The sequence below is a fragment of the Echinops telfairi genome, unplaced genomic scaffold, assembly GCF_000313985.2.
Source record: "Echinops telfairi isolate 266 unplaced genomic scaffold, ASM31398v2 ScPeMD7_23;HRSCAF=83, whole genome shotgun sequence".
In the NCBI taxonomy this organism is placed as follows: Eukaryota; Metazoa; Chordata; class Mammalia; order Afrosoricida; family Tenrecidae; genus Echinops; species Echinops telfairi.
This window is the reverse complement of record NW_022103920.1, coordinates 7,386,303-7,398,035: the sequence shown is the minus strand read 5'-3', so window position 1 is coordinate 7,398,035 and position 11,733 is coordinate 7,386,303. Positions and strand designations below refer to the sequence as shown.

The 11,733-nt window shown below is 49.1% G+C and overlaps 1 protein-coding gene across 1 annotated transcript in view; it reads right to left on the bottom strand.

Moving 5' to 3' along the window:
- The window catches only part of KIAA1549 (KIAA1549 ortholog), a 66,084-nt gene that overhangs the window by 48,795 nt on the left and 5,556 nt on the right, over positions 1-11,733 (bottom strand). Inside the window, exons 2-5 of the mRNA XM_030885270.2 lie at positions 8,176-8,264; positions 6,197-6,374; positions 2,014-2,141; positions 1,049-1,232 (exon numbers count right to left, since the gene is read on the bottom strand). Coding sequence (XP_030741130.2) covers positions 1,049-1,232; positions 2,014-2,141; positions 6,197-6,374; positions 8,176-8,264 — 579 coding nt within the window. The remainder of the gene's footprint in view (positions 1-1,048; positions 1,233-2,013; positions 2,142-6,196; positions 6,375-8,175; positions 8,265-11,733) is intronic.

Sequence of the window (11,733 nt, the reverse complement as noted above, 5' to 3'; positions counted from 1 at the left end):
CTTTTTGATAGCCGGGCCCTACTTGATTCCTTCATGATACTTTATTATAGCACCCATTCTCAGTGATCATCACACAGGGTAGGTAAGAACAGTGCCCTGTGGTTAGATTGCAAACATTCAAGTGGGAGTTCAAGTCCATCTGCAGGGTGTATCTTGTCTACATATATGCACGACTCTACTTTCTACCCGTGGATTTGCCTATTCTGGACATTTCGTATCGATGAAGTCATAAATGCATGGTCTGTGACTGGCTTCTCGTCATGCGATGTCTTCAGTGTCAGGGGTTCATTCCTTTTGTGACCAAATACTTGGAACCTGCTGTGCCCCTGCCCACCCCCCTATGTGTGCTGTGAACTGAATTGCTTCTGCCAGGAACCAAAGACTTGTTTGTTTTTATTAGTTGCTCTCTTTTCAGACTTACACACAGCAGAATTCACTCGAGCGGCATGCAGTTTCACGACTAATGCAGAGTCCTGTGAGTACCTTCAATAATGAGACAGAGCAGTTTCATCACGACTCAGAACTCCCTTATGCTACCAGATGCTCCTCCTATCCCTGACCCCTGGCAATCACAGATCAGTTCTCCACCCCTATAGGTTTGCCTTTTCCAGAACTCGCATACGTGTGTGTGCACCTGAGCGTGCATATTTTCTAATATTGAGTGGGTTCCTGTCCCCACCCTCACATTCAGTGTTAAGTTTGAGCCCATTGTTGCAGCCACTGTGTCAATCCACCTCGTTGAGGGTCCTCCTCTTTTTGCACCAGCCCCCGACTTTACCCAGCACAATGCCCTTCTCCAGGGGACCGGTCCCTCCTGAGGACGTGTTCAAGGTACCTGAGACAGAGTGCCACATATTAACAGTGCTCCTTTGCTCTCTAAAGAGATTCAAAAGGATGGGGGTGGGGGTTTCACACAACCTGGCTGAATCTGCAAAGCTGTTATTTTACCTGATTCACATTCTAGGCTTCAGCCAGGTATGCCTTTTGAGAAAAAAAAACGGTCCCTCCCCCCATGCCAACAGCCCACCCCGACTCTCCCGGCACTCACGCTCAGCGATGCGCAGCGTGGGGTAGCCCAGGTAGAAGCTGAACTCCACCACACTCAGGTTCCGGAGCAGCTCGCTCACTTCGGACCCGTTCAGAAACCCCTGCGCACTTCTGACAGCAAAGACGATGGTGACTGGGCCCCGGCGGGCAGCCATCCTTGAAGGCCCCATGGTGACATTCAAGATCTGAGAGAGGAGAGGTAGTGTGAACTTTCCAAAATAAATGAAAAGGCTCGGCTGAAAGCTTGATGGTTATTTCTCCCTCACAACTTCCATCATTGATTTTTTTTTTTTCCCTGAAGAGGTTAAAGCTTTAAAAGGATAAGTAACTCGTTTTAGAGCCTGGTTCCCTTCTTTAATATTTTAAGTGAACTGGAAACGTTTTTCATATAAAAAGGGTGGAGTGCATGTTATCCAGCCCCTCCCCCATCCCTCAGCCACTGAAGTAACAATAAGCTGGATCAAAGGGAATAAATCCAACTAAGAGGAAGGAGGAAGGAGATCAGCGATTCTGTCAGGTGTGCAGGAGCCTGGAGGAGGAGGGAGCCGAGGAGGAGGAGGGGACCAAGACCCAAAGCAAAGCCTGGAAAGAGTGAACAGAACTGACAGCCCTTCTTCCAGGGCGGCTGAGAAAAAGTAGGTCACATATCTGTCATCGGTAGAATGAGTTAAAGGACTCCTTGCCAAAGAACTGCTCCCTGATGAAGACGAGCTCCTAGCCTGGCAGGGACCTCCAGGGCATGGCCACTGAGCATGAAGCTCATTCCGGTGCTCACAAGAGACAAGCCCTCTAGGGGCTCCGTGGGAGAAAGCTGTGGCCATCTGTTACGGACACCCAGCAAGGCCTCTGCTCGGCCTTTGGGTCTCACTGTGTCTCAGCCCACAGGAGGGCAGCAGGGTTTCCAGTTGGAGGTGTCCTAGGTGAGGCAGGGTGAAGCAGTTATGCCCTGTACTCGGCCGTTCTCACCTGCACTGTGATGTTATAGGTGCCCGGCTGGTACTTCGCTTCCGAGAGCGCGACCACCAGGCCTCTCTCGATACGCTGGGTGAAGTTGCAGAAGCCAGTGTCCACGCTCTGTGGCACAAACTGCAGGACTGGAAGGAAGGAGAGGGCTGTGAATGGTGGAGGGGAAGAGGGGAGCTCAGACCCCACTCAGCTAGCTCCCCCACAGCCTGGGAGCGCTGGAGGAGGAGGCAACCTGGTGTCCCGGCGTCTCACACTTGAAAACAAGGAAGGCATGCTGGCACTCAAAGGGGTGAAAACCAACTGTGATCAGAGAGTTGTGGTGCCAGAGTAAAACTGCCCCATGGAGCTGTCCTCTGCAGGAAGCAGAGCTCCAGAGTGTTCTTTAAGATCACAATTTCAGCATCTTAAGATGTCAGCATTCTGAGGCCCTACTTTGCAAGGGCTTTGGATGGCAGTGACAGCCCAACATCCATCTGCAGAGTCCCCACATAGATTAAGCCTCCACAGAATTCTTTCTGACCATTAACCGAGGATGTAGGTATCTGTGCCCTCAGTAGAGTGCTTTGGAAAGTGGATTACCTCCATGGCTCTCCAGGCAGCCTAGGGAGGGGCCAGTCCCTCTTAGGGGCTTACCTGAATGTGTCCTTGATTGAGGACACCATATGACAAAGGGCTGGCTGATTTGGAGATAGTAGTTCAAAATCTATTTGCAGAGTCCCCATATAGATTAAGTCCCTGTGCTGGGGCCAGTACAGGGGCTCACATAGTCATGAGTCATGCTCTACCCGTCTCACTCTGGTCAGAGGGCCCTGGACCAGTCTCGTAAGCTCCTCCACCTAAAAGAACGTACATGACCCGATCATGGTCTCGTCCCACATGTAACCGAGATGTGCTGGTCTGCCACCAACCATGCTTTAGTGAGTTTTCTCTGCCCTCGCATGCCCTTTTGAGAGGTTTTGTATCCCAGCAAACCGTTGGGCACCATTTAACCTTATGCTAATGGCCTTTCATCTAGATGGTGTGCCTGTGTCTTTGCACGGTCGTTGTCTCTTTAAGGACTTAAGAAATGTTCTCCATATATCTATATACATATAAAATGGCAACTCGTTAAGTCATAATGATATTCAAGAATCAGTAAGGGTACGATGAGGAATTATTACTAAAGGGGTACCGGGTATCTATTTGGGAGCCCTGGTGGCACAGTGGTTACTGGCTGGGCTGCTAACCGTAAGGTCAGCTGCTCCTCGGGAGAAAGACAGGGCAGTTTACTCCCGTAAAGCGTTACAGTCTCAGCAACCCCCAGCTTGGGGCCAGGGAAAGATCTGTAAGTGGACAGTGGCAATGACAGACAACGAGATGAAAGCAATTGATTCACTGAACTGCACATGCAAACAATGGTTAAAATGGCTCACTCTTATGATGTATATTGGACCCCAATAAAGCTTTCATAAAATTCCTTCATCATCATGGGAAGCTGCTAAGACTTGCTCCTCTGAAAACTGACATGTAAAAGGAGAGAATCGTGCACTGGTTCTGCCTACATTTCAGGGCAACCAACCAGTTGACTCTTTTGAGAAATCTCCTTCATAGGAGAGTTTCAGTTGGCAAATGCAGAACAGCATGCTGGCGTCCTGGGCTGGGGGTCCATTTGGATTCATGGCAACTCCACGTGGCAGAACAGAACCAACCCATGCGGGGTTGGTTAAGCTGCCAACTTTAAAAGAGAGGGGCAGTGACAAAGAGGGAGGCCCTCCATGAGGTGGGCAACACAGTGGCTGCAACAACGGCTCAAACACGGCAACCACTGTGAGGACGGGCAGTGCTTCCTTCTGCTGGACGTGGAGTCACTGCCCTTGACCACCACCACCACCACAGACCTGTGTGGGAGCAGATGGCCAGGCTCTATCTCTCAGAGCCACTGGAGGGGCTTAAAGTGCTCACCCCTCTGGGTTCCAACATCCAACCTTTCAGCCAGAAGTCCAGAGCTTAACCGCTGCATCCACCAGGCTCCTTGGAGAATGGCCAGTTTATCAGGTCACTGCTTTGTGGACTCTATGAGCTCACGGAGGGAGCGTGATGGAAAACTCTGCCAGGGCGGGGCAGGCTGTCACGTTTGTCTTTTTTCATCGGGACCATTGTGGCATCTGCCACGGCACTGCCACCAGATGTACGTGCCGCCTGGCGACATCCACAGAACCACCCAGGAGTTGTTCTTGCAAAAGCAAGCAGCCACATGAAAGCTGCACCTGCTAACCAGGCTCTTGTTACACATAACTTCCTGCAAGGCAGCAGGAAATGGTTCTAAACCTACATGGTCCAATCCGGGAGCCACGAGTCACAGGTGGCCACTGGGCAAGTTTGTGGGGCTGGATTCCAGTGTGTACTGACGGTGATGAATTTTAAATGGAAAGATACACAGGTGACAGGTGGGTATCACACCGGCCAGGGCAGTGTTGGCTGCTACTGCTGCCATCCTCGGTGGACTCAGGGAGAGGCACCAGGCAACTGGCACCACCATGCAGCCACCAGCCACCAGCCACATGCAGACTGGGGAGGTGGCCCTGAAAGTCTCTGCCATTCAGACCGGAGATGAGGGGATCATTCTTCAACGCATGAGACTTGGTGATGACTTCGCAATGGGAAACAATATATGCAAATGAATTTTTCCCCCCTGGTTAAGGATATTTAAATGAGGCAACCAGCGTGGTTACACGTTTTGGTTTCTCGTACATAAAAACATTCTGTTTACAAGACACTGGCCCAGACTTTCCCAGAGTAGGCACCGCCGCACCCTGGTTCCGGGGTCGGGAGGGCATTGAAGGACCCAGGGGGTGCAGAAGCCAAAACAGATACCTGCACTTTGTCCTGGATCATGGGCTCAGATATACAGTTTTTCATTGCTAGAGGCAGGGGTGGCGAGTCAGGTTTTATCTGAAAAGGGGGCAGTAGACCAAATAAGTTTGGGGACCTGTGCCCCCAGCTACAAAGTGAGAAGTCACATGATGGAAACATCTGAAATGCAAGGAGAAGGATCAACCTGGGGCACACAGACACAAAGCAAGCACAGTCAGGAGACGGGCGGCCACATGCCGCCTGAGAAAACTAAAAACACGTTCTCTGCAATGCACAATGTGATTATTCAATGGGGCTCTTCTAGCCAGTCTCGAACTCCCACCAGACCACGACCTTCTCCTGCCTGAGTCTGGTAAGGAGGGGGAGGTGGGGGTGGGGGTGGGGGGGACAGACACTGATAGAACTCACCTGTGAGAAACAGCAAGCAGGATGCATTGTCATCAGCTGTGTGTACAATGAGCGGCCTGCTCAGCAGCGCCCACTCACTGCCATCAGGTTGATGTCTGCTCATGGCCCTAAAGGGCAGGTAGAGCTGCCCCTGTGAGTGTCTGAGACTGTCACTCTTTGTGAGAATAGAAAATCTTTCTCCCGTGGAACACCTAGTGGATTTCGAACTGTTGACCTTTTGGATTGGAACCCAGTGAAATAAATACTAATGCACCGGGGCTCCTCACCCGCCAAGAAGCAGGAGAGGTGCCTCACTACCACCAAGACCCCAATATCCCTGTGCAGTGACCCTCCTGGATCCAGAAAACAGCTGTGGCATCACAGGAGCAGCAGCAGAACCAGGAGCCAGAGTGCCAGCCAGCACCAGCACCAGCCAGCATCAGAGTGGTGGACTTCCCAGCCCACAGAGCAAGGAAAACCAGGCAGGAGGCTGGCTTTGAAATGGAGCGGCCTTTACACTTCACTGGGGGAGCTGAGCTTGCTAATCCAGGGAACTTGAGCTGAATGCCTTCGGGTTGAGGCATACAGCGGAGTGGTATGCCCTTAGGGCAAATTATCAGCAGCCTGAAGCAACTCCTCACATGTCCAGACTGAATGACTGTTCAGACTGAGCATCTCTCACCAGCTTTGCAGCCTACTCACTCACTTCCTGACTAAACCCTGTATACGTGAGCATTGTCTGTGAGTTCTGTATGGCTTTCGCAATGAATTAAAGACTCCAAACAAAAAAGGTAGAGAATGTTGTGTGAGACAACACAATAATAAAAGGAGATATGCCTGTCGTGGATTTTTGTTTGTTTGTTTGTTTTTTAACCTCACCAAAGTTCTTAAATCAATGAAACTGAAGATTCCCTTTACCAGTCTCCACCCTCGGTCCACTCACCTGTCTGGACCTGGAACCTGGAGTCCGGCACAGAGAAGGAGGGCCTCAGGGCCAGGATGAGCGGGGTCCGGTCCCGCACTAGCTTGCTGCCAATGAGCACGTTGATGACCGAGACTGCCGTGTAGACCATGGGGCTGGAGGTTACAAGGAAGGTGAAGTCGGGGAAAATCTCATAGACCTATGGAAAAAGACACAAAGGAAAAGAAGTACTTGCAAGTATGAGACCCATCGCCTTGAGGGCCGTTGTCACCGTAGCTGCAACAATGGGCTCGGACATAGGAATACTGGAGGACAGTAGCTATGGGTCGGGACCAACTCGATGGCACAGAACAACAGCAGCACAAGAGGGCCGAGATGCCAACACAACAGGTGTGCTGGGTGAAAAATACATTAACACCTGAGGTTGGTTTTCAACGAGAGGGCCGTGCTTCTTGGGGAATCCACACTTTATTTCAGCGGTCTTTGTCTGTTTCTACACTTGCCAAACTGCTCAAGAGCACACAGTTACAGCTCCGAGAGAAGCAGGTTGCCGGGGCTGATGAATATATTACTCACACTGAGTCTCAGGGAATCGAGACGCTTATTTTACTGAAAGCAAACGGAAGGGTGCACTCATGCCCCAGAGAGGCTCGGTCAGTCAGAAACAGAGGGGCGCCACACAGGCAGTTCTACTCTGGTGGAGTGGTGGGTTAGGCATCTGGCTGCTAACAGCAGGATCAGCTATTCAAACTGAGGCTGTCTGCTCCTGTGAAAGTACAGTCTTAGAAACTCTGAATAGGGTCCCTGTGAGCCAGAATTAACTCGATTGCAATGGGTTTGGGTTTGGTTTGGTTTGGGGTTAGTTAACCATGCTACAAAAGTAAAACAAAGTAGGTGGCATGCATTTTTTTCCCAAAAAAATCACTTCATTAGGACATAATCCAGACATCACACCATTCAATATTTCAGTAGCATTAATTTTAATATCTTTTCTTTCACCTGAACTATCGCTGCAACATGTGATCAAGCAGAAAAAGGCATGAGATACTTCACACTGCTTTTTTCCCTCCCCTACGTCTTTGAAAGCCCACGTGTATTTCGAACTCACAGCATGTCTCACTCAGAAGGGTGGGGTTTTGCCAGCCCAGTAGCCCCACCTGGTTGGTAGCTCTCATGGGAGACAGAGCAGGTATAGTATGGAGCTTTCCTGAATAGAGCAAGCTGAAGAGGCCCTGGCATGGGTGCATCCCACAACATCTGAATCCCACCTCTCCCTCAGTGAATGCACAGGAAAACACACACACCTGCAGCTTCTCTGTAAATATATAGTGTGCTCACACACACAACCCGAGAAAGCAGTGGGAGGAAGTAAAATGGTCATGGGTCAATATGGTACTCACTCTAAAACCAAATGCCTCCTCTATACCCCTCACGTAAAGCCAGGGAAGAAAACCATCAACCCAAACACTGCCCCCTCTTGTCTAAGACTCCCCCAAATGAAACCAGAAACCACACTGCCTCTGGGAAGCCGACTCCAACTCATGACCACCCCAAGTGTCACGGAGCAGAAATGCCCTCTGGGGGCTTCTTGACTGCACAGTGCTAGGACTTTACCCCACAGTGCTGCTGGGTGGGTTTGAACCACTAACCTTTACATTGGACGCTGAGAGCAAGCCCTGGGCCCCAGTCAGGCTCCTTGGTCTTGAACCTCCCCCTTGCGTGTTCCAACTCTGCCAGCATAGTCTGACTGGTGGCTGACTGACCACCTCCCTGGTCAGTCAAGGGAGTCTTCCCTGATGAAGTGATGTCTGAGGGGGGAGGGGATGAGCAGGTGTCGACCAGGAGAGGCAACGTAAGGGAGGGAGAGCATGAGGGAAATTCTAGTGGAATCTACTGGAGTCCGGGCCTCCGTGTCCCCATCCTGTTACACATAGACTCCCAGTGCCTCAGGGACTCAGACGGCAGCCAACCCGGACCACCCTGCCTGGGGACTCACTTACCTTCAGCTCCACGGCCCGGTTGAAGTGGACACGCAGCACTTCCTTGATGGACATGATGATGTACTCATGCACGGCTCTTCGAGCCAGCACTGCAATTCAAGCCAACCACAAGGACATTAGTTTCATCAGGAAGTACCTGGTCATCGCTGATCTCATCCTCAGGCTGATGTCCAGGCAGAGTTGTGACCGAATTCAGAATTGGTTTTAAAGCAAGGCCCAGAGGGAGCAGTTTGACACTAGGTTTATGGGTCGCATCATTTTGATGCATTTCCATTTCATCAACAAAAATTACAGGAACCAATTACATTTACCTCCTACCATTTATGTTGACTTCTACCAAATATATATCCAAATTCATTTTCTTCTCAGCCTTCAAATCTCAAAATTCTGTGCGGTATACCTATCTCTATGGATACATGTCAATTTGATGCAAGCATAAATTGAGTATTAATTCCAGTATATTGGTTTAATTCAGAAAAGCATTACTTCAGTAATAAATATGCATATGGTCAAAAGGCTTTTAGAAAGTAAACATGAAATAGAGACAGTCGATGGACCAACCCAAGAAACTCTTACGATGTCAAACCCAGTATCTCAAATGTTGTATAATGTTAAATATTGTAAATTTTATATAAACAGAGTATATAGTTTCACTTATAAGTTAATAGTGTATAATTATGTTTGTTATTCTTTAAGTTGTTTTTAAAGAAAATTTGTGTTGTTGTTCATGTGTCAATGTGACGTGTGTCTGTAGAGACAGGTGCGTAAGAACTGTCCGTGAACCTAGCATTAAGGATGGAATGGCTGTAACAACTCCCAGAGGGCCCTCGGTGGGGATGGGGAAGTTGGGAGGAAGACAGGCACAGCATCTAGTCAGTTGGGACCCACCAGGGCATAGGAGCAGTTAGTTGTCAGTTTCATCTGGGCAAAGGCCAGGTCTTCTCTCAACTCCACCTTGTGAAGGATTGAATTGTGTGTCTCCAAGAGCCAGGCTGAAGCCCTAATCCCTATATATGTGAACCTGACCTGGTTGGCAAACAGGTCTTTGAAGGGTTACCGGTTAGGGTACTGGTTCTCAACCTTCCTAATGCCGCGACGCTTTAATACAGGTCCTCATGTTGTGGTGACCACCCCCCCCCATCCATTAAATTGTTTTCGTTCCTACTTCATAAACTGTCATTTTGCTACTGTTATGAATCAGGTGACCCCTGTGAAAGGGTTGTTCAACCCCCAAAGGGGTCGTGACCCACAGTTTGAGAACCGCTGGGCAAGGGGACCATGAGGTCACACTGGGGCTGGGTTGAGTCTTAATCCCAGATGGTTCTGTCCTTAGGGGGAAAAAGAGAAGAGACACAGCAGGCAGACAGAAAAGACGTCATGGGTCATAGTTGCAGCCCAGGAACACCAGTCAGCCCAGAAGCTGGGAGAGAGGCAGGGAAGAGTTCCTCCCTCGGAGATTCAACAGGGCTGAGGCCTTGCTCCAGCTGTGAGGTGATGGGCTTTGTCCTCATGGGCCCCGTAGTGGCAGGTCCAGATAGCTCAACTCTATTCCAGACAACCACAAGAAACCAATCATTGTGATAAAAGGCTAGGCGCCCAAATTTTTCGGAATTCCAAGTGCGTATAGAAGTCATGTATGTGTACACTAAAATGCAGTCTATAAAGTGTTATAATAGCATGGTAAAAATTTTGAATGTCATGAGCATGACCAAATGGGACACGGAGACTCAAAGTGGGTGCTGCTGGAAAAATGGTGCCCACAGACGTGCTCGACACAGGGTGGCCCTGGGCCTTCAATGTGGTACAATGAAGGGAAGCACAACAGAAGGGTAGTCAGTGCCTGTGCTGTGTCACTGCTACCTCGGTGAGCCGTCACAACAGTCCCTGATGACAAAACAACAGGTGTCAAAAGCCCTTGGCAACAATAGTTTAAGAGACTCTAAAGGGTCACTCAACCAAACTAGCTAAGGTCATCCACTAGAACACGAGAGCTCACACCCTCACTTTTCAAAGCCTTGAGTGAAGGGTCCTCTGCACTACTCGAGGAAAACAAGCTCCCACAACTCCTATGTGGGGGGAGGTCAGATGCGCAGGCATTCCCCCACTGAGGGCAATCAGTTGCCAGACTGCTGTCTCATCCCTCCACAGGGGTGGGCCTGCTCCCTGCCTCTGGGGACAATGGACAGGCTCCTGCAGGTGGAGTTTTCACCCTACTGATAATGTTCCTATGGAGACCCAGAGACCACCCCCTAGACCACCCTCTCATTGCTGTGTAACCTATAGTGCAGCCCCTTCCTGTGACGTATGTCTCTACCTGTAATTAGTGGGCTGGCTTGCCCCAAAAGGTATATAGGTGTGAGCCAGCAATATAGATCTCTCTCTCTCTGACTCTGAGCTCCTTGCTGCTCACTCCCTGGTCACTCCCCTCTCCCTTGTTCCCTTCCCCTCCTTCCCTTCCCCCTCTCTCCACGTGGACCACTAAGCTGGGCTGAGGTGAGCAATGTTGCCATGTAACGTGTCTGACTGTATCATTGTATTATCTCTCATGCTCTTGATGACTTTAATATAATACTTATATATCTCAACTGTACAATTGTGCATTACTGAACCCAGAAGTAGTATTACTGAACCCGAGTAGTAGTATAAGTAGTATCAGCGGGTGGGGGCTGGCCCTTCACCCCACCCCCCCAGCGACAATTTTTTTTATTTAATACTACACTCCTATGTGTTCAAAGTCTATGTAGGAATTAAAATACTCCTTACAAAGACTTATAGCTAGGTTCAGCCATTTTTCACATCTAAAAATGCCTTAATAAAAAAATGTGCCACTTCATGGAAACATTGTATCCATGAACATCAATCTCTTATCTTCCTGAGGCCAGAAGAACTGGATGGTGCCTGTTTACCACTACAACGGCTCTGAAAAGGATCCCAGTGGAAGGTCCTGAACAGAGTGGGAGAAATGAGGGACAAAGCCCACTATCATATGAGACCAGCCTTGCTGGCTGGGTGGAGACCAGAAGAACCCCCAGCCTATGGCCCTTACCCTCAAGCCTAGAACAGAATACAACCTCATGTTAGCATAATCAACCATTTAACATCAAAAAGGCAGCATTTACCCAAGAACAGAGTTCGAAGGGTTAGGCAAAAAGAAGGAATGGAAACAGGGAGGAAGTGGGATAGAGCAACTGTCCACAGAGGGGCTTGCAATGGGTAAATTCAATCTGAATGTTATGAATGGCTGAATGTAAAACTACAATCTGCTCAGTAAACCTTCCCCCAATTCATAATAAAAAAAACTTTTTAAAAAAAGAATGTATCCTAATTTCTCTGTTGGGTAAGCTTACCTCAGTTCCCTTATTGTCCCTATTTTTGTTGCTTTCCTCTTTCATGAGCATCCCATAATGCAGAATTAGAAAAGGTTTGATACTACTTATTTTTCCACTTCCCGTTTCTGCCTTAATTTCTTTCTTTCTTTTTTTTTCTGCCTTAATTTCTAAAACCAGCCACAGAAGCCCTCTGCACACTTCCTTCTTTTTTTTTTTTTTTCTAATTAAA